We start from the raw sequence: 23,268 nt of genomic DNA, 5'->3' as shown, positions 1-23,268 counted from the left end.
AGAGAATGAAAATGCAGATGAGACAGTTATCAGATAGTGGCTATCAGGACAAGAGAGATCCTTCACTTTGCAGCAGCTTAGTCCTCGGGAGTTTCGGTTAAGGCTCGTCCAGAACTGCCCGCTCACAAACGCTCCTGAATATTTGCTTAGAGTAGCCCTGCTGCCATCCCATCGTCAAGGAAACTGGCTGTGAGTTTTTAACCATTACAGCTGCGATGATGAAACAGTGAAGGAGATCCGTCTCTAAGTCAAAAAGTGCACCCAGAGATAAGGTTCATTTTCAATGCCCTGCGGCTGCTTCTGATGACATGGCACTGCACTTCTCAGTAAGTGGGGATCCAAGGCTGATTCATCTCCGAGTGAGCAAATGTCTCTTTCTCTCTAATAATACCCTGGGCTCCACCTCCTAATGATTTCATTACACAGTGGGGGCGGAGGGGGGATGGGAAAAGGGACAGAGAATGATTTATAAATATACGGCCAACTTTTAAATAAAGGGGAAAACAAAACCCCTTGAAACTCTATTACTAGCAGGGACAGAACTAATACTGGTGCTATGGACATGGTATCAGGCAGGTCACATAGACTCTGGGTGTAGCGTTCTATTCCTGTGTGTTGGCTAAGTAACTGAGGTGTGCAAATCCGTGCGAAGGTGAGTCACATTAAAATAACACCTACAGTACTTGTTGATGTTTCTGTAAGAGGTTTGTTTCCCACCGTTGCAGATACTTCAGTGATTAAAATGAGAACATGCATTCGGCCAAGATTTCTGAGGAAATATGTGAATTTAGAAAATAGGGTACAGGATATAATAAAATATCTCAATATTGTGAGGAAGTTTCAGTTAATTGAGAAAGCTACAAATTAAGAAACAACAACAACAAAGAAGGAGATGACTGCATTGCCTCTAAATGAAGGCATTCTGTTTTTTGTTTCTTCAGGGGGTTCTAGGATTTTCAAACAATTTTTTCAAAATCGTTTGATTTTATATAAAATGTACAAAAACTTGCTGAAATATCTCACTTGGTTTTATGTTCAGTAATTCAATTTTCACCCAAAGCAATGTAAACATATCTCCATGTATACAGAAGAAATGGATGGAATGAAGAAAAAAAAAAAGGAGAAAGGAAGACAAAGAAAAATCTGAATCTCTTATTAATTAGCCTAAAATTCATCAACACATGTAAAATGACTGCTTTTATAGCCATATTGATTACTGTATTTGATACCCAATTTAATGAATTATCAGGCCGAAAATTCCATTACCTGGTGCAGCTTCTACTTCTTGTGAAAGGGTATGCCTTCTTTCGTAGTTATTGAAAAATATGTTAACGTATGTAGCTATTTGTTCAAAGTTCGCATTTCAAACATAATAAAGTTTTGGAATGCAAATCACCTCATTTGTTTTCATTACTTGAAATGCTGCTTGGGGAAATTTTTAGGCAAGTTACCAAAAGTATCACACCTCCCCCAAAACAGACCAGGCTTGTTATATGTTCCCAGCCTGCCGTGCTCTCATCTAACTTGTCCCTATGCTAGGTTTTACCGTAAAGGGCTTGACATGTTAAGGGTTGTGTGTTAATTTGCCTTTACTCTTTATAGGGCCAGGCATGTGCAGCACCTGCCCTGCACCTGACACTGTGCTAGGGGCTGATGGACGTCGTCCTGGCTTTCTGCTACTGAGTACAGTCGTGGGAAACAGGAGGACCGCAGGAGACAGCTAAGCCCAGGAAAGGGGGTGAGTCTGGGGAAGGGAACGCATGGAGGTGGGATGACAGTGCACCACGTGCAATTCGCTAGAAGACATCCAACCTCTGGGAGATTTGCAGCAAACTCCTTCTGCCAGCAGTTTCCAAATACTCAGGGTGGCAGCACCTTTTCTGCCTTGGCTAACAAGTGTTTATGACTGTGGCAACAATCTGAATCCCTGAGTTACATTTTAGGACTATTTCAGAAAATTCATCAGAAGTTCCGTAGCAGGAAAAAAAAGAAAAGTTGCCTGCCTTATATATGGCCCTTGTTACCCACTTGTATTTTTAGGAGTGTGTAGATTTCTCATTTGGGGGTAAGGCAACACACCTAGCTACCTGCCTAAACATGTCATTTGCATTTTACACCTTGGGTTATTTATTTATTCTTCATCCCCCAAGAGATAGGTTTTATTGCTGATTACGCTGTACAGGAAAAAAAAAGGAAAAAAGAAAAGACGAAGTAAAAAGTAAACTCTACTTTTAAGGGCTTAACAGACCATGAATCCTCTCAGTTGCTTTTCAATTTCTGTTCACTGAGATTGAGTTTGAATTCACTGTCACCACAGTTGACTCAAAAAGTTTCTTTAAAAAGGGTAAATTCAACTTTGGTTATAAAAAACAAATGTACCAGGGCAGAAAAATATGTGGGAAAGAGAGAGGGGAAAATATTGTCTGAACTTCAATAGAATCTGACGAATTCTCAGGAACACTGGGGAAATTTGTCGCCAATTGTCAGGACTTCACCCAACTTTCTAGAAACAGCTGTAGTGCAAGAGATGGTGCTCTGGTTTCCTCTAAATTTCAAAGAATATAACACCTACTAGAAGCCAGATTCTCAAGAGAGCGCTCGAGAAATTTTAGATTGACTCAGCGAAATGTCACACGAACAGGTAGCCCACGGACTCTCTAAGACACTGAGTGTGGTTTTTTTTTTTTTTTTTTTCTTTTTTTGGCTGCATTGGGTCTTCGTTGCTGCACATGGGCTTTCTCTAGTTGTGGGGAGCAGGGCTACTCTTCTTTGCGGTGCGCGGGCTTCTCATTGCAGTGGCTTCTCTTGCTGTGGAGCACAGGCTCTAGGCGCGAGGGCTTCAGTAGTTGTGGCCCACGGGCTCAGTAGTTGTGGCTCACAGGCTCAGTAGTTGTGGCTCATGGGTTCTAGAGCGCAGGCTCAGTAGTTGTGGTGCACGGGCTTAGTTGCTCCACAGCACGTGGAATCTTCCCGGGCCAGGGCTCAAACCCATGTCCCCTGCATTGGCAGGTGGATTCTTAACCCCTGCACCACCAGGGAAGCCTGAGCGTGCATTTCTGACAATCGTTAAGTAGGAAACACATGGTTTTTTTTGTTTTTTGCGGCACGCGGGGCTCTCACTGTTGTGGCCTCTCCCGTTGCGGAGCACAGGCTCCGGACGCGCAGGCTCAGTGGCCATGGCTCACGGGCGCAGCCGCTCCGCGGCATGTGGGATCTTCCCAGACCGGGGCATGAACCCGTGTCCCCTGCATCGGCAGGCAGACTCTCAACCACTGTGCCACCAGGGAAGCCCGGAAACCCATGTTTGCTGCATTCTGCTGAATTTGAATCTTATTTTAACAATGTAACGGTTTTCTGCTGGATTTTAATTGGTAGCCGTGAAAAGAATGAATTGAACATGTCATTCTGATATATTTTTAAGGTAGCGAAATAGCCTATTGCACAATGAAATATTACCCAGTTGACATCTATATAGCAGTATATCTTTGGATTAAAAAGATGACCCCAAGAGATTCAAGCTGTTTTTCCAGTAAAGGTGATTGCTATGCCTGGAACCAGAAATATTAAGGCGACATGAGCAAAGGCTGAAGGTGTTTTCAGGGAACAAGCAGAGCAAACAGAATTATAGAAAATACGGGATCAATTGTCAAAACTCCAGTAATACCCAGCCTTGTATGGAATTTATCTGGCCCACAAAAAATTGTCATTCTTGGTAAAATTTATACTCCCACTTGACTATCTCATGTTACCTATAAGACAACCATTTTTCGGTCAAAGTTATCATCCTGTTTAAGAGAAAATATCACAATAAGATGGGGGAAAATAGTGTATGGCTGTTTTATGGCCAAAAAATTAATCACTGAAAAATTTTTGAATGATCAAATGAAAATTTGAAAAATAATTCTATATTCAACAGCTATAAAAGCAGAACACATAGCAAATTCTAGGGGAGACTGCTTGGTTGTGTAAAATATTCAATTATCTCCCCACTGAGACATTCAATAGTTTATTACTTCAACAATTTAATTGCAAAGGATAGACATTTATTATTTTTACAAGTATGGTTATAACTTACTACTTACTCTGTCAGGCAGTAAAAGTCACTCAGGAATATCAATGTTACATTTTTTTCTGACCTAGAATTCTTCCTGTTAATGACGATTACTGCAAAGTTAGAACATATGTGATATTATTTCCGGAAATGCTGACATTTCAAAGACATCAGCTTCTAAACTTGAAGAGGAAGCTATCTTTGATGTTTGTTAACGATCTTTTATTTTTGCTTCTCAGGCTTAGTAAATTACGAATGCTTCCCTTTAATTCCTTAACATTCTCACTTATTGAAACCTTTAAAAATACAAGAATACTTGCTTTTATTGTCACTGTTGTTTTAAAAATTCTTTTCCTACATGGTGTGAAATCATCAGAGAGAAAGAAACAGGATTATTTTTATCAAAAGCGGCATAACTCTGATTAGTAATACTTAAGTTTGTTTGAAAAAGGAGTTAAATGTTTTGTATGCTGTTTCTGTTTTCTATGTTGTGACATTTTACTAATTTCATTAGCAAGTTAAACAGTGATAACAGTAAGTTAAGTTGTAAAAGTGAAGAAAGCGTGGTTTTTGTACTTCCTGAACGTATCCATTTAGCCAAGTTCTATCTTCTGTGGTTCTACCAGAATTATGTTTGGAAAACACCAAACCATTTAAATAAATATTTAAATTGAAAATCATGTCATTTAAATTAGTACAGAACAAAGGTTTTATGGTTGGAAGATCTGAGATTGGGTCTACGTTCCATGATTTACCAGACACGTGATTTTTGGCAAGTTATTTAACTCGTTAGACACCTTTTCACCCTCGTAAACTGGATAATAACCACACACCATTTCACTGGTGGGGAGGCGTGGGAGGTAGCTCATGAGAGAGAACAGGAAGAAATGCTTTGTAAAAGCGAGGACAGCACACAGCAGGTGGAATGTTACTTTTGTTCTTTAAGTTCATATGAAAAATGCCTTTCGAAATTTTTGGAGGAAACACTCAAGATTTCTAATCTACAGTTCCCAACAAGAGATCCTCCACTCTTTTCTTTCACATGTAAAAAAAAGTTGCTGAAATGACCTAACCACTTTTTCCGATGGCCACACTTGAGTTATGCTAACTTTTCCACTCGAGATTCCTTTTCATTGTCTGCTTATTTCAAATAAATAGAAATATTGTTTTTATCTTCTCCAGGCCTATTAACTACGTCTTCATTTTCTTTTATAGCCTGTTCCTTTCTGGCTTCATCAAAAAATTCAGCCTCTTCACAGTTCAAAGTACCACACACATTCTAGGTTTGTGATACAAATTTTCTCTTTCCCACATTAAAATTGTTTTAGATTTAAGTTTCTTGTCATGTTGGCTCATATTTAAATACTTATTAATGAAACTGGCAATGGTATTTACTTTCAATTTGATTAACTCTGCCTAGAACTTTTACTGTTCAAAGATCTGCTCTGGTCTCCCGCTGAATAGCAATCCTCTCCTATTTTCTTTCTTCTCTTCCGGCTTTGCATGGCTGTGTGCAAGGCCACCAGAGATGCCTGTGCTCACTTGTGTGTGTGTCAAGAACTCTAGTTCATCCTTTAGGACTCAATTCAGAAGTCCCTTTGCTCCTACTGTGCCCCATAAACATCTTTATGGGAGCAGCTTTTAGACTGGAATTACAATTATCGAGTTACACTTCATTCTGCCTCTCAGATTACGGATCCACACTGGCAAGACAAAGCCCAAGATCTCTTCATATTGGTATTTCTAACACGTAACTGAAAGGTCATAAATGTTCGTTAAATGGCAAAATGACTACATTTTTCTTTATAAAGGAGCTGCCAGTTTTTCTTTAAAATGGCAACAGGTGGCAATTTGGATTTTTGTCTCTGTTTTCTGTAGGATGTCATCATCATGGCACCTGCATCACTGATTCTTTTGGGGGCCACAGTGATACTGCAAGTAGACTTACTTCCTGATAAAAAATGTAAGCACCGTCTATTAAATTCAATAATATTTCTTTTTCTGAGAAAAAGTACATTACAAAAAGGATAGCATTATTTTCTCCTAAATAATAATTAATTAGGAAATTATGATTTTTTAAAAAGGGATGGAACATTTATTCTTATCAGAATACAAACTCTTTAAACATGCTCTATTTTAAGAAAGCAACGTCGGCTGAAATGCACATTTTACGCTGCAGTTTACCCACACTTCATATTCCAAGTGTGGGTAAACGGGCACTCAGAATAAAGCTGCAGCTGATGGCCGTATTTGAAACGTCTTCCCAGGCAAGGGAACGGTTCCAAGTCCTCACAACCGAAGAATAAGAAGCTTCCAGTAGGTTTGCTTCAGAAACTTGTTCATCAATGGGTTTAAGAAAAGAAGAACTGCCACATGGTTCCCCCATCAGCACTGTCTAAGAGACCTTGCTATGGCCATGACAATGTTCTGTATCTGCACTGTCCAGTGATAAGTGACTATCGAGCACTTGAAATATGGCTCATGCAGTGAAGACAATGAACATTTGATTTTATTTAAATAAAATAGCCACATGTGGCCAGTGGCTACCGTAATGGGCAGTGCAGTACAGACAGAGCCTCAGAATACTGTATGTGGCAGGTGTGGAAGCAGAGTCAGGGAAGGCTACTGAATATTAAAGGTCAGTGGAAACATCCTCACATGTAGTAAAGGAGGTTTCATAATTGTACAATATTGTAATTTTAGCAAAAATTATAAAGTTGTATAAACATATGCCCAAGAAAAAAGATAATGAATGTATCACATGTTAATGTCACTCTCGGTGATAGAAGCATGGGTAAATTTTTCTTTTCTTTTTTGAGCATTTGTGCTTTCCAAGGTTTCTAAAAAGAACAGGCATTGATTTTGTAATTTAAATGAAACCTCTTATTTTGTGAAAGCTTTTATTTTCAAGGCAACATTAGAGAGCAGTTCATTAACGGGGGGAATAGAACACTTTTCTTTCTATAAATGCCTATTTGAGTAATTTTGCTCACAAGTTTTTTTGACCTTGAATCATAATAAGAAATAAATCCTTTTAACATCATGAACCAGTACACATGCAAATATGTGAGTACATTTATAATAGAAACAAGAGGTTCATGAAACAGTACTTCTTATATATTTGATGCACCTGGTATTTTCTATTCTATTTTCTTCCATGTCATTAAACACATTGCTACCCACAAACTAATACATTATTACAGTCCATTAATGGATAATGACCCTTTGAAAATTATGCTTGTACTGAGTAACGATATAGTAAAATATTCAGATTTCAATAAAATACCTGTAGATGTTATAGGTAAATACCTGGGCAAAGTAAAAAGAAAGTGAGCTAAAGACATTTCTAAGGAAACTTTTCCCAAGATTATTTCAGTGTTATGCGTTCTGATAGCCAAAATAAAATACTATACTACACAAAATAATACTTAACAACTTTAAAATGCTATGTAAAATTAAACATTCTGTGGCTTTTTTCTTTCGATCTACAGTTTTACTTCTCCCACCTGTCAATTTCACCATTAAAGCTATCAATTTAGCTCAAGTTCTTTTACGCTGGGAACCAAATACTGATCAAGAACAAAGAAATGTCCAGCTAGGGTATCATGTGAAAATAAATGCTCCACAAGAAGAAGATGTAAGTGTTTATTCTAATGGCAATCCTCATTTAAATTTTAACTTTGACTGCATTTTCCTTATCAAAGAAATTTTAACTGAAAAAAAAAGAAAACCACTAAAGGGCTTTTTGTTATATTCCCAGTAGAGCAATGTCTCTATTGAAGTGACTGAGAACCAGTGCCACACCTGCATTAAACAGCAGCTCAGAACACTTTAACTTTGGGACAATTCTTCCACTTAAAAAACTTCTGAGGTACAACGGTTCAGATATTGGTTTTATATAATTTCCTCTAAAATAGCCAAAAGAACAGAAGAGAAAAGCCGTATAAAAGAGGAGGAGGGCAGGGTACCTAATCGAAGAGGCAAAGCTCGAATCCCAGTTCGGCCATTTCCTGCCTTTAGAATCGTGGACTAGTCACTTAACCTCTCAGAACCCCAACTTCACTGCAGGCATATATTAAAGCACCAGGTACCTAGTAGATGCTCAATAAAATTAAACAAATTAAATTCCAGTCAATATGGAATTCTAGAGAATTTTCCGTCAAAAGTTACCTCTGGGGAGGAGACTGGAACTAGAGATGGTAGTCAAAGGAAACTGGAGCCTTCATTGTAACATTTTGTTTGTTTTTATAAGAAGCATTTATTCAGGTATCCTTGAAGAATTAATTTTTATATTTGTATTATGTATTTTTGAAACATGTACACATCTCGAATTGGGTAATTTATTTATTCATTTTTAAAACCACTTTATTTTGATATAACTGACCTGTAAAAAGCTGCACCTATTTAATGTCTACAACTTGATGAGTTTAGGGATAAAGACATAACCTTGAAACAGTGGGTTTAATTTTTTCTAGCAAAACGATTTCATTGCATTGTGTTTACGTGCCATTTTAAAAGTGGAAGAAAACGCCTAGTTGATTAAAATAGTTCTCTCAAGGCCACTTCCCCTTTGCATATCGTGACTTGTGGGTCTTATTTTTAGTATGAAACCAGGAACACTGAGAGCAGACGCATAACCATCCTTCATAAAGGCTTTTCAGCAAGTGTGCAGACGGTCCCGTGGAACGACCGCTCCCTCCAGCCAAGCAGCTGGGTTTCCGCGGAACTTAGAGCCCCACCAGGTAAGGCAGGCCTCTAAGAGCCCAGTTTTATATTTCAGGCTTTGTAAACACAGGAAAGTCAGAAAACAAACACCTCAGTTTTCTCTTCTTTTGTCAGTCACCAGTTCCTGCCCGGTATCCTTTTACCTCATCAACATCCTCACCAAGACCATGATCACTTCTCAGTGTCATAACCCAGCCAACTCTGGCTGGCACGTCCCTGCCAGCATTGCGGCTGTTTCTCCTCCCCAGCTCAAAAGACAGAGGGTCATAAACTAAATCTGGGCCAATCAGGTCTCTCATAATTGGGTTCCAGGACATCTTTCCAACCACCCCCTACGTGATTCCTGCGCTCTTCTCAGATGGATTTACAGCCATGACGCCTACACACTAGCACAGTCCTGCCTCGGAGCCCTCGCTTTCCTGGGCTCACCTGACTGCTTTTCTGAATCCTTCCTATACTTCATAGCCCAAATCAAATCGTACCTGCTCTGTGAAGCCCTTTTTGATGTCCCCAATCACTACCCTTTCTAGAGAAACAATCTGAAGCTGTCATGGCAGTATCTTGCTCTTTTTTTTAAAAAAAAACTTTATTGGAGGATAGTTAATTTACACTGTTGTGTTACTTTCCGGTGTACAGCAAAGTGAATCAGTTATACATATACATACATCCACTCTTTCTAAAAAAAATTTTTGACCATCTAGGGTCTCCTGGAACCTCAATTGTGAATTTAACTTGCACCACGAACACCAAGGCAAATAATTACACACACTTACGGCCGTACCAAGTTTCTCTTCACTGCACCTGGCTTGTTGGCAAGGATGCCCCTGAGGATACGCAGTATTTTCTCTACTATAGGTTAGTATCTGTTTTCACTTTCGCGAGTGGGTTGATTCCTCCAGCCTTAAAAACTTATGAGTGTTCCAATTCAGGTATGGCTCTTGGACTGAAGAATGCCAAGAATACAGCAAAGACACCTTGCAGAGAAATATCGCCTGCTGGTTTCCCAGGACTTTTATCAATAGCAAAGGGCGCGACTTGCTTGCAGTGTATGTTAACGGCTCAAGCGAGGAAGCTGTGATCAAGCCTTTCGATGAGCTCTTTGCCCTTCATGCCATTGGTAAGATGGGCTTGACTCAAAGTCAAAATAACCGAATCGCAGAATCTCAGCACTGGGAGGGGTTATAAGGATCACCTTGTTTAGCTACTTGTCTGATGCTAAGTGACCACCTGCCCGCTGCTTAAGAACCACAGTGTCAAGGTTTCTCAGCCTCCGCGCTCCTGATAGCCTCCGCGCTCCTGATATATTTGGCGAAAGAACTCTGGGTGTGGCCTGTCCTGTGCCTTACCAGGTGTTCAGTAGCAGCCCTGGTCTCCACCTACTAGATGCCAGTAGCACCTCCTCCCCCGCAAATTGTGACAATAAAAATGTCCCCTAGGGGATAAAATCTCCCCTCGTTGAGAATCACCGCTCCAGGGAAAGTAAACTCACTGCTGGAAGAACCCCATATCATCTCTCAGCAGCTCTGGCTGGTTTGGTAACATTTCTGCCCATGGGTCCTGTGATGGGCTGGTGCCACCCCCAAACAGGTCTGATTCTTTTCCCCACAAGATGGTCCCTCAGTTATCCAAAGGCAGCCAGGTTTCCCATCCTGAGATCCCTCTTTCCCGGGCTACCGGCCCCCAATTTCTCATGCACTCTTCTTATGATCCTCTACCCTCCTGGACTTTCTCCTCTGGGTGTTCTTGAGTTTGAGTGTCCCCCTTACCATGTGGTTCTCAGATCTAAGCCTATCATTTAAGCTTTCACGTGCTCAGTTCTCAAAACTGAAGACCTTCTCCTTCATCCTAGATACCTGTATTAAGGCAGCTCATCAGGAGCCTCTCACATAACATTTCCGGTTCTGAACGTTCAAGGTTTCAGTGGTGGCCTCTGCTTAGTAGCGTGGGCTGTGGAGCCAGGCTGCCTGGACTTGGATCCTGGCTCCTCCACTGACTTGCTGAGTGACCTTAGACAAGCTGGTCATTTCTCTGGGCCTCGGTCTTTTTGTCTGAAATATGGGGAGAAATCAATACTTCCTACAAGGTCTTTGTGACAATTAAGTATGTTGATAATTATAAAGTGCTTAGAAGAGTGCCTGGCCTAAGTATCCATTAAATACGCAAAATGGGATTGTTTAAAGGACATGGTTTGGCATGGGACATCTGTATCTGTTTCTATCATCCATATGTGTATCAAACGGAGTATAACTTTGTTTAAAGAATCACAGCACTTGCTAAAGAGATTATATAATTCTCTTCGATAGAGTATTACTTAGATGACCTAAAAATATCACTTTCATGAAAACAGGTGATAAAAAATGCTGAGGGGGACCTGAGAAACAATGATATTAAGACACCAATGGACACAGCCTGGGACAGACCATGGGCATTTTCTTGTGTGATATTCATTTTATTGAGACCAATTTCTCAGATTACTGAAAGAAATAAATGCTCTTTTGATGAAAAATGTTTTGGCTTAGGGGATGGTAGGCTCTGGAGCCAGTGGGCCCCATTCTTAGCTCGTCCCTATGACTCAGTAACTGTGAGATCTAAGTCACATAACTTAAGACAAGGACACTCAGATAATTTCTATCCACATCAAGTGGCCATAAAACAATCATGTGAGATCTCAGGGGAAAGAACTGTGGAGTTATACGTAAAGACAAGTTTAGCCCAATCCGTTCTTTTTCTGTAAGAGAAAACGAAATCCTCACAACAAACCAAAACAAGATATACAAAACAAAATGAAATAAAAACTGAGTCCCAGGAAGAGGAAATAATCGGTCCAGCCACACACCTGCTTCATAGAGCAGGGCTTAGTGGAGGCTCCAGGGCATTTTCTCTCCAGGATCAGGTTTGTCCTCAGATCCGTCCAACTCGAGAAGTAAAAATGGATGGTGGGCTGGGTCTTGCAGTAAGCTGAAGGAAAAGACATTTAACCATTCGATGCCCTTTGAAGCAGGAATCCCTGAGGTTTACAGGAGAGATCTCTCCTTTTGCACCACAAGACGGGAGTCAGATGTGAGCCGCTGGAGTCCTGTGGCTTGCAGGTTCATAGATTAAATCCTGGCGTACAGTACTCGAGAAGACACAGCTTAGAGATGCCTTGAGAAACGTGGGTGGATTAGATTTACCAAGCGTGATCACCGACCTCTCGGTTCTTTAACCTAGATCGAGTAAATCCTCCAGCAAAAGTCACAGCAGAGATTGAAGGAACCTGTCTCTCTATCCAATGGGAGAAACCAGTTTCTGCTTTTCCAGTCCATTGCTTTGATTACGAAGTGAAAATTTACAACACAAGGAAAGGGTATTTTCAGGTAATGCTTCAGCTCATTCTGATATTCGATAATAGATTTCTTTTAGAGACATTTAAAAAATTATTGTCAGTGACTGCGCTGGTTACCCCTTGGAATCCCATCTACCTGGGTTTTATGAAAATAAATCAAACCTTACTGGCTTTTTGTCTTGAAAGGATTACTTTTGGTTGAAAATAATGCAACAGATCAGATAAAAGTTCATTAGCACCACTGTTGGTGAAATGGTGCAGCTGCTACAGAAAGCAGTACGGGGATTTCTCAAAAATTAAAAATAGAATTATCATATGACCCAACCTTTCTACTTCTGGGTACATATCCAAACGAATTGAAAGCAGGGTCTCAAAGATCTCTGTCCATCCGTGTTCACAGCAGCATTATTCACAATAGCCAGAAGAAGGAAGCAACCCAAGTGTCCATTGACAGAGGAATGGATAAACAAAATGTGGTCTATCCATACAATGCAATATTGTTAGCCTTAGAAAGGAAGACAATCCTGACATGTACTGTATCATGGATGGACCTTGAAAACATTATGCTAAGTGAAATAAGCCAGTCACTAAAAGACAAATATTGTATGAATCCACTTATATGAGGTGCCTAGAGCCGTCCAATTCATCAAGACATTGGGGAGACAATGGTGCTTTGCGGGGCTGGGGTGAGGGGGGAATGGGGAGTTTTTGTTTAAGGAGTAGTTTCAGTTTCGCAAGATGAAAAGAGTGCTGGAGATAATGTGAATGTACTCTACTACTGAACTGTGCCATTTAAAAATGGTTACGATAGTAACTTCTGTGTTGTGTGCATTTTACCACAACTTAAAAAAAAAACTGCCTCCTTAGCCCTAATGGACAAAAAGTTCAAGGGGAAAGGAACTGAATGAAACTCAATATTTACTGAGCATCAACTATGCATTATGCTTTATTATCCTCACAGTTACTCTATTATGTAATGATCATTCTCATTTTACAGGAAAGTGAGGCACAGAGAGATTAAGTAAGTTGCCCAGAGTCACAAAGCAAGAATAGAATAGAAGTCAGGATTCAAACTTCTGCCTTACAAATTCAATTCAATTCAATTCAATTCGGGTTAATAAATATTTACGCGCTGGCTTCTCTGTGGGATATACAGAGATAAAAAGGTACTGTTTCTGCTATCAAGGGGCCTGGTCTACTGGATGCACTCCCTCAGCCTCAGAGCTGCCTGACCATCGTAAATGTCAACGTGGATACAAAGGAGGGAATGGACAAAGCAAGCTGCCAGGGCCTCCACCCAGGGGAGGGGAATTGAACAGAATCTTCAAGGATGAATAGAAACTTGCTTAGTGGGAGAAGCAGAGAAGGACTTTTAGCCAGCACTTCCCCATGTATTTAAGCACACATGGTGAAAGACTGGCTTTCTTTTTAAAATTTCTCATCCACCCTACATTTGTACTTCTGTAAAATACAATAAAAATGATTTGCTAGAAAAATCACATATAGCCAAAGACAAGCCCAGTGATCCTGGTCTTGAACGCCATGGCAATGCCAGGTTGCTATGAAAGCTCCCAAATTGTTGTCTCCCTTTCTATATTTATCTCCTCAAGGATCAGCAATAAACAGCTCCTGACTCACACCAGTCCTCCAACCACACTTGGAGTGGCAGGGGTTCTAGGCAGAAGGAGCAACTCCACAGCATGAGTGAGCATGGTTCCTTCAGCCAAGTGGCAGTAATTTAGTCAGCCTGGACATAAGGCCAATGTTGGAATCATAACTCTAGCTCTTACACTGGGACTTCTCCCAGAATGACTCAAAGATTTTGTTTAAAAAAAGAAATGGTTTTTCTTTTAAAAACCATGGTCATAGGCAATGGAAACCACTAAAGTGTTTAGCTTGATAGAAAAATGTGAACACATCTGCAGAATCGCAGAATTATTTTGGAAGCAGCATGAAAGCTGGGTATGGACGGAGAGGGGACATGTGGACATAGAATACCGGTTTCATGGCTACTGCAAGAGTCCAAGCAAAAAATGATGAAACCTAAAATGGCAGTGGTTTTGGAGCAGGGACAAAGAAGGGAGAAACACATTCAGGAGTAGGTAAGATACAGGCGGCCAGGGACACATCTCGGGTTTGGGGTATTAGCTGCATGGTGGGGACACTGACCAGTAGAGAGAACATACACGAAGGGTTTGATTGTGAGAAAACAGCCTCATTTCAACACTAGACAATGTTAGCCTGTGTTGCCTACGGCAAATTGGCATTTACTGAGTGCTTATTATTAGGTTGAACTGCCCAAAATGGCTGTTTTTGCAGGTCAAAAATGGGTTGGTGAATATTATCACTTTTCATATGATTCAACCCAATATATCTTTAAACTTGGGCTTTACAAAGTTAATTCCATTTAATTCAATAATCCATTTGGTGGTATGGTTCCTATTTTACAGATGAGGAAACTGAGGCTCAGAGAGGTCAAGGAAATTGCCCTGCAGTTAGTTGGAGGTAGACCTGGGATTCAAACCCTCTTCTTCCTAGATTCAAGGTCCTTTTGCTCTTTCTGCTTTCTTATTCCCCCTCCATCCCTTGCTCCTTGCCCCCTGGCTTGGGGTGAGACACTGTATCAGGGATCAGCGCACTTTCATTGTAAAAGGCCAGAGAGTAGGTATATTAGGCTTTGCAGATCATACCGTTTTTGTCACAATTACTCAGCTCTGCCATCAATACAAGCAAATAGGCGTAACTGCGTTCCAGTAACTGTGCTTGTGGACACTGAAATTTCAATTTCATGTACTTTTCATGAGTCACAAAATATTATTCTTTTTATATTTTTCAAACACTGAAAAATATATAGGTCATTCTTAGCTTGCAGTCCCTACAAAAACAGGTAGCAGGCCAGACTGGCCATAGACTGTAGTTTGCTGGATCCTGTTGAATATGACGGAAGCCATGTGATATTGTCAGTTAGGTGATTAGAGAATATCCAGGGACAAGATGAGGGAGGTTATGCATTCTGCTATGTGCCACTCCAGTCTTTCAGTCTGGAAATATCAGTTGGACCCGGATGCATCATCTAGATCTTACAACTGCCTGTTTTATTTATTTTGGTTACTACATAGCGTTCCCCCCAAGGGTGACTGCCAACACCTCCATAGTGAAGTGGTCTAGAATAAACTAATCGATGTGAGTCTTACTGATTTTAAATGGGTCACTGAATACTGAGTCACATTACTTACATACGACCTCCCATCCTGATGAATGCCATAATTTAAATTGCGTGTCCAGGGATTCTTACAATGATATTTTTTCCCATTTAGACAGAAAAAATGACGACCAATACATTCATCTCCGTAATTGATGGTATTTCTGAGTATTCCATTCAAGTGAGAGCAGCAGTGAGCTCTGTGTGCAGAGCGGTGGGACCCTCCAGTGAGTGGAGTCAGCCTATTTATGTGGGTGAGTATCTCGTGTTTATTTTAAAGCAAGTGACCTTACTTGTAGTTATAACAGATCCTCCTGGAAAGTGTACACCTTCACTTGTGAGTCCTGAAATGCTTTCACGTCCCTACTAAGCCTCATCCTCTGTCAGTCTGCTGCCTTTTTGACCAGAGGTGGATTTACCATGAGGCCAATGAAGCTCCAGTGTTCCAGCTTCTCACTGGCAAGAGCCCTTCCAAAGTCTAGTACTTTTTTTTTTTTTCCAGATTATCTGGTCCTACTTCTATTCAGTTTTACCAAGTTAATTTTTTTTGTTTTGAAATAACTGTAGATTCATATGCAGTCATAAGGAATAATGTCAGGAGAGCTCATGTAGCCTTTACTCAGTGTCTCTCAAGACTAACTTCTTGCAAAACTGTAATATAATACGGCAACCAAAAAAGTGGCATTGCTACAACCCACTGATCTTATTCAGATTTCATCGATTTCATATCTACTCATTTGTGTGTGTATTAGTTCTATGCAATTTTATCCCATGTGCAGGTTCGTGTATATGTCACCACAAGGGTCCTGCCTTTTGCCCTTTTTTAAGCTCTTTCATTCCTCTCTCCTCTCCTCCATTCCTAACCCCTGTCGACTACTAATCTGGTCTCCATTTCTATAATTTTCCTATACCTAATTCTGAATTTATACTTTTGTTTCATTTCATAAAGAAGATTCCAAAACTGAATAAGCTCAGGGCCCACAAAATCTGGACCCAGCCCTGGGCCCTCAGCGTAACAGACCTAGAGGATCCCAAGGACTGGCATCACCTGGGCTCCTGCATGGGTTCTGCAGCTGTTTTTGTTTATGATTAAACTGACTAGCTTACTTGGCAAATAATATGATCATTGTATCTGTCTGTGGGACTGGAGAAGGGTGATGATGGTGGCTCTGAATGAAAGGGCAAATTTCCATTCTCCTTTTATGTCAGATGGCAATTCCATAACTTGGAGAGGTGGCCTTGCACCGTGATGCTAGAACATGCACACCCTGGGTGTGCGTACCTTGGCCAGTTAAAAAACAACTAGTGTAGCTCCTGCATGTGCCACAGACATGCAGCCTGGGGATGCAGACGTATGTGGCTAAGTGCTGCATAAGAGCTACAAGGACACGAAGAGGAGGGAAGAATTCTGGAGTCTTCCACAGAAAGCTCAGGTTTAATGCCAGCCTTAGCACGTACTGACTACATACCCTTGAACAAACCACTTCTCTCTGCCCATCCGTGGATTCCCAGGACTAAGGAGGTAATTAATATCCACCTCTCCTGTCTCACAGGTTATTGTGAAATACAAAGAACAATGACAGCAGGTAACATTTATTGCTGACTATCCTCCAAGCCCTGTGCTAAGTGCTTCACATGCACTAGCTTCACTAATCCTATCCACCAAACTGTTCTGCAGATGAGAAAACAGGTTTCGAAAGTTTAGACAGTTTGCTTAACTCTGCATGGCCAGTAAGTGGCAGAGAAGGAATTCAAACCCAAGTTGACTGACGCCAGCACCAGAGACCTTAGCTCTATGGCATGGGGGCTGGGACGCTGCAAGGTGCAAAGAGCTGAACAAATTAAAGACGCACTTAAGGGATCCTGGTAGCTAACTTTGTGATTATGGCTGGTCAAGCACGTGAATATCACTGTCCCTCAACGTACGAGGTAGTTAACGCTCCACTGAAGGGTGTACCTAAGGAGATTTCTTTCGGCACATGCTAGGATTTTCTGTCATTTCATTCATTCATTTAGGCTAATGGGTGTCTCTGCAGGACACTCCTGGGCAGTGACCCATGGGCCCATGTGGATGTAAGTCAGACCAGATGCATAGCAGGGAGATTTCCAAGGGAGACTGGGAAAGACAAGGAAAGACCCGAGAAATGGAGCTGGGTTCTGAGTCTGCAAGGGGACTGGTCTTACTGAGTCGCTGAGTTTCCAAAGGGGAAAGGAGCCCCTAGAGCTGTGTGACACGACCAGCACAGCCTTATGGCACGGCCACCACATCACCGCACTGGGACTCAGAGGACCAGCATGAGGCTTGCTGGGAGAGGAAGCAGAAAGGACAAAAGGAACTGAGAACCGGCCAATTGCACCTACTTCAGGTTTCTGCCAAAGCCAGTCTTTCCCCCTCCCCCCTGCCTCCTCCCCAGGTCCAGGCCCCAACCTGACCAAACAGACCCACCGCATGCAGGCACCCCTTCCACACCGCTTTATCTGCACAGATGAAATCCACTCTATGCCCCGAGAGGGGGACCAGCAGAAGAAACGTGAATCCGTCTCAGGGAATTTTCAACAAGGCTATGAATTTCTTCAAACGCCTGCAACAGAAGCTTAATTTTCATGACCCACATTTGGTGGATTTTTTTTTAATGTTTTGTTATTCCCCAAAGGCCGAAAACTCATTGGCCCCCAATTATTGACCTTTCTGAGTGTCTTCCCAACATCACTGCGCATATAGTTTCAGAGTTTTTGGTTTTTTTTTTTAATTCTGTGTGAGGACCTCAAACTAACTTGGAGACCAAGGTGGGAATCTTGGCTACGGAGCCAGTTCTGATTTTTTAGTGTTTGGGTTTTGAGTTCTCATCAGTGTTGTCTGTTGAGAGTTTAGAACTTAGAGAGCAGAAGAAAGCGAGAGACAAATCAGGAGATCTAGGTTTTGGTCGTGGCTCTGCCAGTGCCTAACTCTTTGACTGAAGTTAGAGATGCGGAGATAATATTTCATGAGCCCAGTTATCGGAGACTGCTTCCACAGCTGTGTTGAGAGGGAATCTCAAGTTACATTTAGGTCATCCGAAGGCGCGGTCATCTGTTGTCACCCCTGCAGGGGACAGAGTGGTGACCAGCATGGCAGGGTTTGGCTGCCCCCGACCTAGTCAGTCACCTCTAACCCCTCTGGGTCGCAGTTTCCTCACCTGTAACACGTGAGTCTCCTCACTTGTAAGTTCTTCCCTACTCTGCCTTTCATGTTCTCTTACCCCCATCAACCGCCAACAAAAGTGCTGAGAGAGAGATTGTGACCTGTGCTGAGAGTTTATTTTAAGCTTGTTTTTAATTTATTTTTCACTCTCCACTTTAGAGCTGGCGCCCCATGATTATTTTCTAAATAACAGCTTCCTAGCTTGGAACCGGGCTCATTATCGTTTGCTCTCAGGTGTGCCTCACTGCCATCATCCACGGCAAATCCCATTTCATTTGCTGCCAGCCTGGTCATGAAGATGAGCTGGTTAATATTACCACGCACCTTATAAATCCATCCTTTCCGGAACTGACTTCCCTGCTCACTTTAGGATCATTAGTGAATTTAATCAATGCAGGCTCTCTACTGTCATCAGGATGATTAATAAACATCACAGGAAGCTCGGGCTCCTCTGGGACATTCCACATGGCTCTTCCTTACCCCGCGAGGATGCAGCAATAATAACGCTCTGCTTGCAGCCTACCAGGCAGGGTTCCCGCTCCACTCATTTCCTCTAGACATCCTTCCTCCACTCCTACCTTGTCTTAAAAATGGCACCCTGGAGCCCTCCCCTTCCACTTTCACACCAAGGCCCGACTCACATATCACCTCTTTGTTAGACATTATTAAGTCCACCTCCTTTATCTGAGGGAAACGGAGGCCCAGAGACATTAAGTAATTCAGTAGTTATCAAACAGCCAAGAAGTGGCTATTAATGGATAATATTCTCAAATGGGTGACACAGGAGTCAATTAGCAAACTGGGATAGATTCAATTTACTAATTAACCCATCATCACCCAGGGTTATTGAATCAAGAGAGAGACACCAGATGAGTAAGTTTTGACTGATGAAAAAGGAGGGCGGAGGAGAAAGGACTGCTGTCCTGCTCCAGTTGGCAAGGTCCCTGGACAGTCAAGAGGCACAGGGGCAGCCATCAGGGGTCCAGCCAGCCACAGCGTGCTCCTCACCTGCCCTGAAACTCTGCCCTCCTGTGCTGGGATTTCCAGAACATGGAATACTTCTTTTTTTTTCTCAGATGCAAGGAGCAGTTTCATCTTATCAGCCCTCGTTATCAGCTGCCCTTCCTCAGCTGGCTTCTCTGCCTTATCTGAAGGGCTAACTTTCCACACTTCTTCCTCCTTTTGCAACTTTCTTAACTTCCGGACAGACGCTTCTGCTCCCTCGTTATCTGGGCCATCTCCTGTTTACCAAAACCTGGTGTCTCCTGAGTGGTTTCTGGTCTGAGTGAAGATATTCCTTTTCTCAAGTCCATCATCTTCTCTTCTCTCTCCCCTCCTGGAAGCTCAAATATCATGCAGGAAACAAGCAATAATGAAAACAAAGTTTCCTACAATAATGCCCTTCCCCGTGGAAAAGAGTGTTACACGTGCATCCACCCAGCCGTGTTGCTGGTTTATCAGTGGTGACGGGTCTTCCCCCCCACCCCCACCCCAGCACACAGGCCCTGCCCCTCAAACAAAATCGGGTTTTGCCCTGACATCACTGAAGGCCGTATCTGAAGGCCAGGATCTATTCGATGATGGTACCAGGTACCAATTAAAATGTATTTACAAAAAAAAAATATTGCTTTAGGCTTGAGATGTATAGCACTTACACCCCAGGGAGTAGGGAAAAGTTCACCGCACTTCTCAGATGCCTCAGCTGTGCGGTCAAGGTCGACACGGGCTGGCGGCTTCCTTTCCGGGCATCTTCCTCAAGACCTGTTACTCACAGGAAATCCTGGCCGTGGCTTTCTGTCAGTTTGTTTGCCTGTGTGTGTGTGTTTAGGGTGGGGGGAGCCTTAGAGTCACATCACACATTCTAGAATCCGTAAGGACTTCATGAAAAGAGTTGGAAGCAGAAAATCAGGGAGGGAAGTTAGAACTGGGGCTGGGATGGAAGCAAGGGTCCCACAGGGAGACTCTGCTGCCTTTGTCCTCGGACTTGACATTCATGGGCTGTGAATGAGTGAGGAAACCCGGCACACCGGCCCCAGGGCACGTGGAATCAAAACCTGGAGGGCGTGGTGCCACCTTCAAGATCCTCCAGCCCACCTCCTACATTTTACACTTTGCCGGCTCCACCCTCAGACTCCGTGCCTGTGCTCTTTTTCTTTTCCTTTTGCCACCATCTTTCTTTCTACATCCTCACACTGTTGTGAAAAAGGGAGAAAACCAGGAAGGAGAAAGGTGAAGGGGAGACACTGCAGAGAGCTCAGATCCACTTTCCCTGGGTCTTCCAAATGAATTTTGCAAATTCAAAAGCTTCTGTGAAGAAATGGCAGGCTTCTGGCTCATTAGCGACAAAAACTGATTGAGGAATAAAACGTTGACCCAGTCAGTACCTGGAAAAACCCACTTGGCTTCCCTGAGGGGGATATAACTTGACGATGCTGGGTTTTCTTTGTAAATGGGGGGTTTCGGGTTGGTAAATGTGGTGGCCGCTTTGATCCGCTGTTTCCTTTTCCCCAGGCTCCTGTGGTTTCCAGGCTGGTAGCCGTGGCCTGAGGGCGGGCCAGCAGGGAGCCTTCAACCTCTGGCCCCGAATGTGAGGAGCAGGGAGCTCCCCTGTGCTTTCAGGCCCGGCCGCCTGGAGGTGTGGTGTCCACACCAGACTGCCACGCGTGACCTGTGCCTCGAGATGGGCCCGCCAGATGACGGGAGGAAGGTGGGACTCCCCTCTTGGGGCAGGCACTGTGCTTGGCGTGTTCACCTATGTTATCTTATGTATCTTCACAAACACAGGATCTTCCTAATTTACAGATGAGCAAAGAGACGCAGAGGGGTTAAGGAACTACCCCAAGTGACAGAGCTAGGAAGTGATGGATCCGGACCTAGAACACAGCCACAGGACTGGGTCCACGCCATGCTCTTTCTGTGATGCTTCATCACCCCGTGGGTGACAGTGCCAGCCAGGGAGACAGAGGCAGGAGGACTGGCTGTGGAGACTGGTGGCAGTGAAAGGGTCGCCCTGCAGCTCATGAGCTGGTCAGCCTCCGTGGAGCCCAAGCAGTGGGGACATTTTCATTGACCTCTTCAGGCTACTCTAGTCTAAATATCCCCTTACGAGTTGTCCGTAGCGTTCATTTTAATATAAACCTCCTTGAGGGTGCGGACCATCGTGCTTTATGCCCTCTCCTACCCTCTAGTATCTTGAATATCTGGTGTTTTCTTTCCCTCCAGGCCTGAGCTTATGACTCTGCCTTCTGAGGATTCTGAAAGGGCTCCAGCCTTAGTCTGGCTTTCATGATTTAGGGAAATTATCTTGATGCCTTAGTGCTGACACGATGTGTTTAATCACAGTTATAATAACATTCATTGAACACCTCCTATGAACTAGCACCGGGCCAATCACTCTGCAGGAATAACTCAGCCAGTTCTTATCCCCGTTGAGCAAAGCAGGTGATGGAAGCTCCTGAGGGCTCCCTGCTCAGGGTCACCTCTGTTGTAAGCGGCCGAACCAGGATGAAAGCGCTTCACCCGTTTCTTACTTCTACGTGAAGACTGCAGCCTCTGCAGCCAGCTTTCAGTTGCTTTAGCAGGTTGGTAGAACAGGGCCAGCAAACCCCTTACAGGGAAGAAAGTTCTGGGTTGCCTAGGGCCCCAGAAAGCACACACCTCTCCGTGCTGTGTGCAAAAGTCTGCAAAGAAGAAGAAGATGGCGAAGAGGGGTTCTCTATTTAGTTTCATCAGGTCATGTCCTACTGGAGACAAATGCAGACCAACAGTACGGCAGCGATACCTCTAGGGAATCCTGAGTGCGCAAAGGTACACCTACACACCCCCCCCCATCCCAAGCATCTCCATGTCCTTTCCATATTTTGGGTCATTGAGCCCAATTTCCCCAGATGAACACAGAACACGTTTTGTGCATTTTGCTCTGGACCCTGGACTACCTACGTTCTGTCCACTGAGGCTGCATTTGCCGACCCCTCTCTTTCACTCTCCCAAAATCAGGTAAAGGGATTTTTTTTCCCTAAAAAAAACCTCCCACAATCCACTTGACAGCTGCCTTAGAAAGCTCACCCACCCAAAGGGCTTGCTTATGATTTTTGCTGGCACCGTGAGCCTGTGACCGGCTTGGCGGGTCCGTTCACAGACGATGCCACGGCCTCCCGCTCTAATGAGAGACAAGTGCAGGAGGCTTCGTAGACGAATGCACCTGCATCCTCTCAGTTATCCAGGCCTGTCAGTGCCCTCAGAACTCCTCCCAGCGCCTGCTGGTTTAACAGAGTAGGGCTGCTTCACTGGAAGAGCCCCATCAATTTACTAATGAGCTCTTTTCCTGCAGAACCTGTTGTTGAGTCTGAAACTAGATTCAAATGCAATATGGAATCCCTAAAAGTCATACTTGTATGAACAGCTTAAGGGTGGAACAAGCCTCCAAACCAAATCGACCTTCTAAGTGTTATTAGTCTGAACTACAAAGATCATACAATTCTAGAACAAGTGGGGCTGCAGCACCGGGAGGAAAATGATTTGACAAAGCTCTGAGGGCAGAGCTGGGACGAGGTCCAGGGCCTGATTCTCTTTAAACACCAAGCTATTCGTCCCTCTCCGTCCCTTTCCCACCATACACTCCCGGGATATACAGCACGAGCAGAATTTTCATTAGTTGGCTAACTGTCAAGGTTAAATGGTCGAGACGTCAGAAACTGAGGAAGCCGAGGTCACCAAGAAACCAGACAGCTGAGCTCCCAAATGCTCCAAGTTGTCAATATTGGGAGAACATCCTAGAATGAGGT

At 43.0% G+C, this 23,268-nt stretch overlaps 1 protein-coding gene across 1 annotated transcript in view; it reads left to right on the top strand.

Moving 5' to 3' along the window:
- Positions 1–1,716: 1,716 nt before the first annotated feature.
- IL5RA (interleukin 5 receptor subunit alpha) overlaps positions 1,717–23,268 on the top strand; it is a 32,377-nt gene continuing 10,825 nt past the window's right edge. Inside the window, exons 1-8 of the mRNA XM_029243070.1 lie at positions 1,717–1,738; positions 5,930–6,014; positions 7,543–7,688; positions 8,655–8,793; positions 9,478–9,631; positions 9,706–9,893; positions 11,987–12,132; positions 15,419–15,557. Coding sequence (XP_029098903.1) covers positions 5,942–6,014; positions 7,543–7,688; positions 8,655–8,793; positions 9,478–9,631; positions 9,706–9,893; positions 11,987–12,132; positions 15,419–15,557 — 985 coding nt within the window. The 5' untranslated portion in view covers positions 1,717–1,738; positions 5,930–5,941. The remainder of the gene's footprint in view (positions 1,739–5,929; positions 6,015–7,542; positions 7,689–8,654; positions 8,794–9,477; positions 9,632–9,705; positions 9,894–11,986; positions 12,133–15,418; positions 15,558–23,268) is intronic.

Source organism: Monodon monoceros, unplaced genomic scaffold (genome assembly GCF_005190385.1).
Source record: "Monodon monoceros isolate NGI ecotype Baffin Bay Population unplaced genomic scaffold, NGI_Narwhal_1 Super_Scaffold_3, whole genome shotgun sequence".
NCBI lineage: Eukaryota > Metazoa > Chordata > Mammalia > Artiodactyla > Monodontidae > Monodon > Monodon monoceros.
This window is presented reverse-complemented; position numbering and strand designations above follow the sequence as displayed.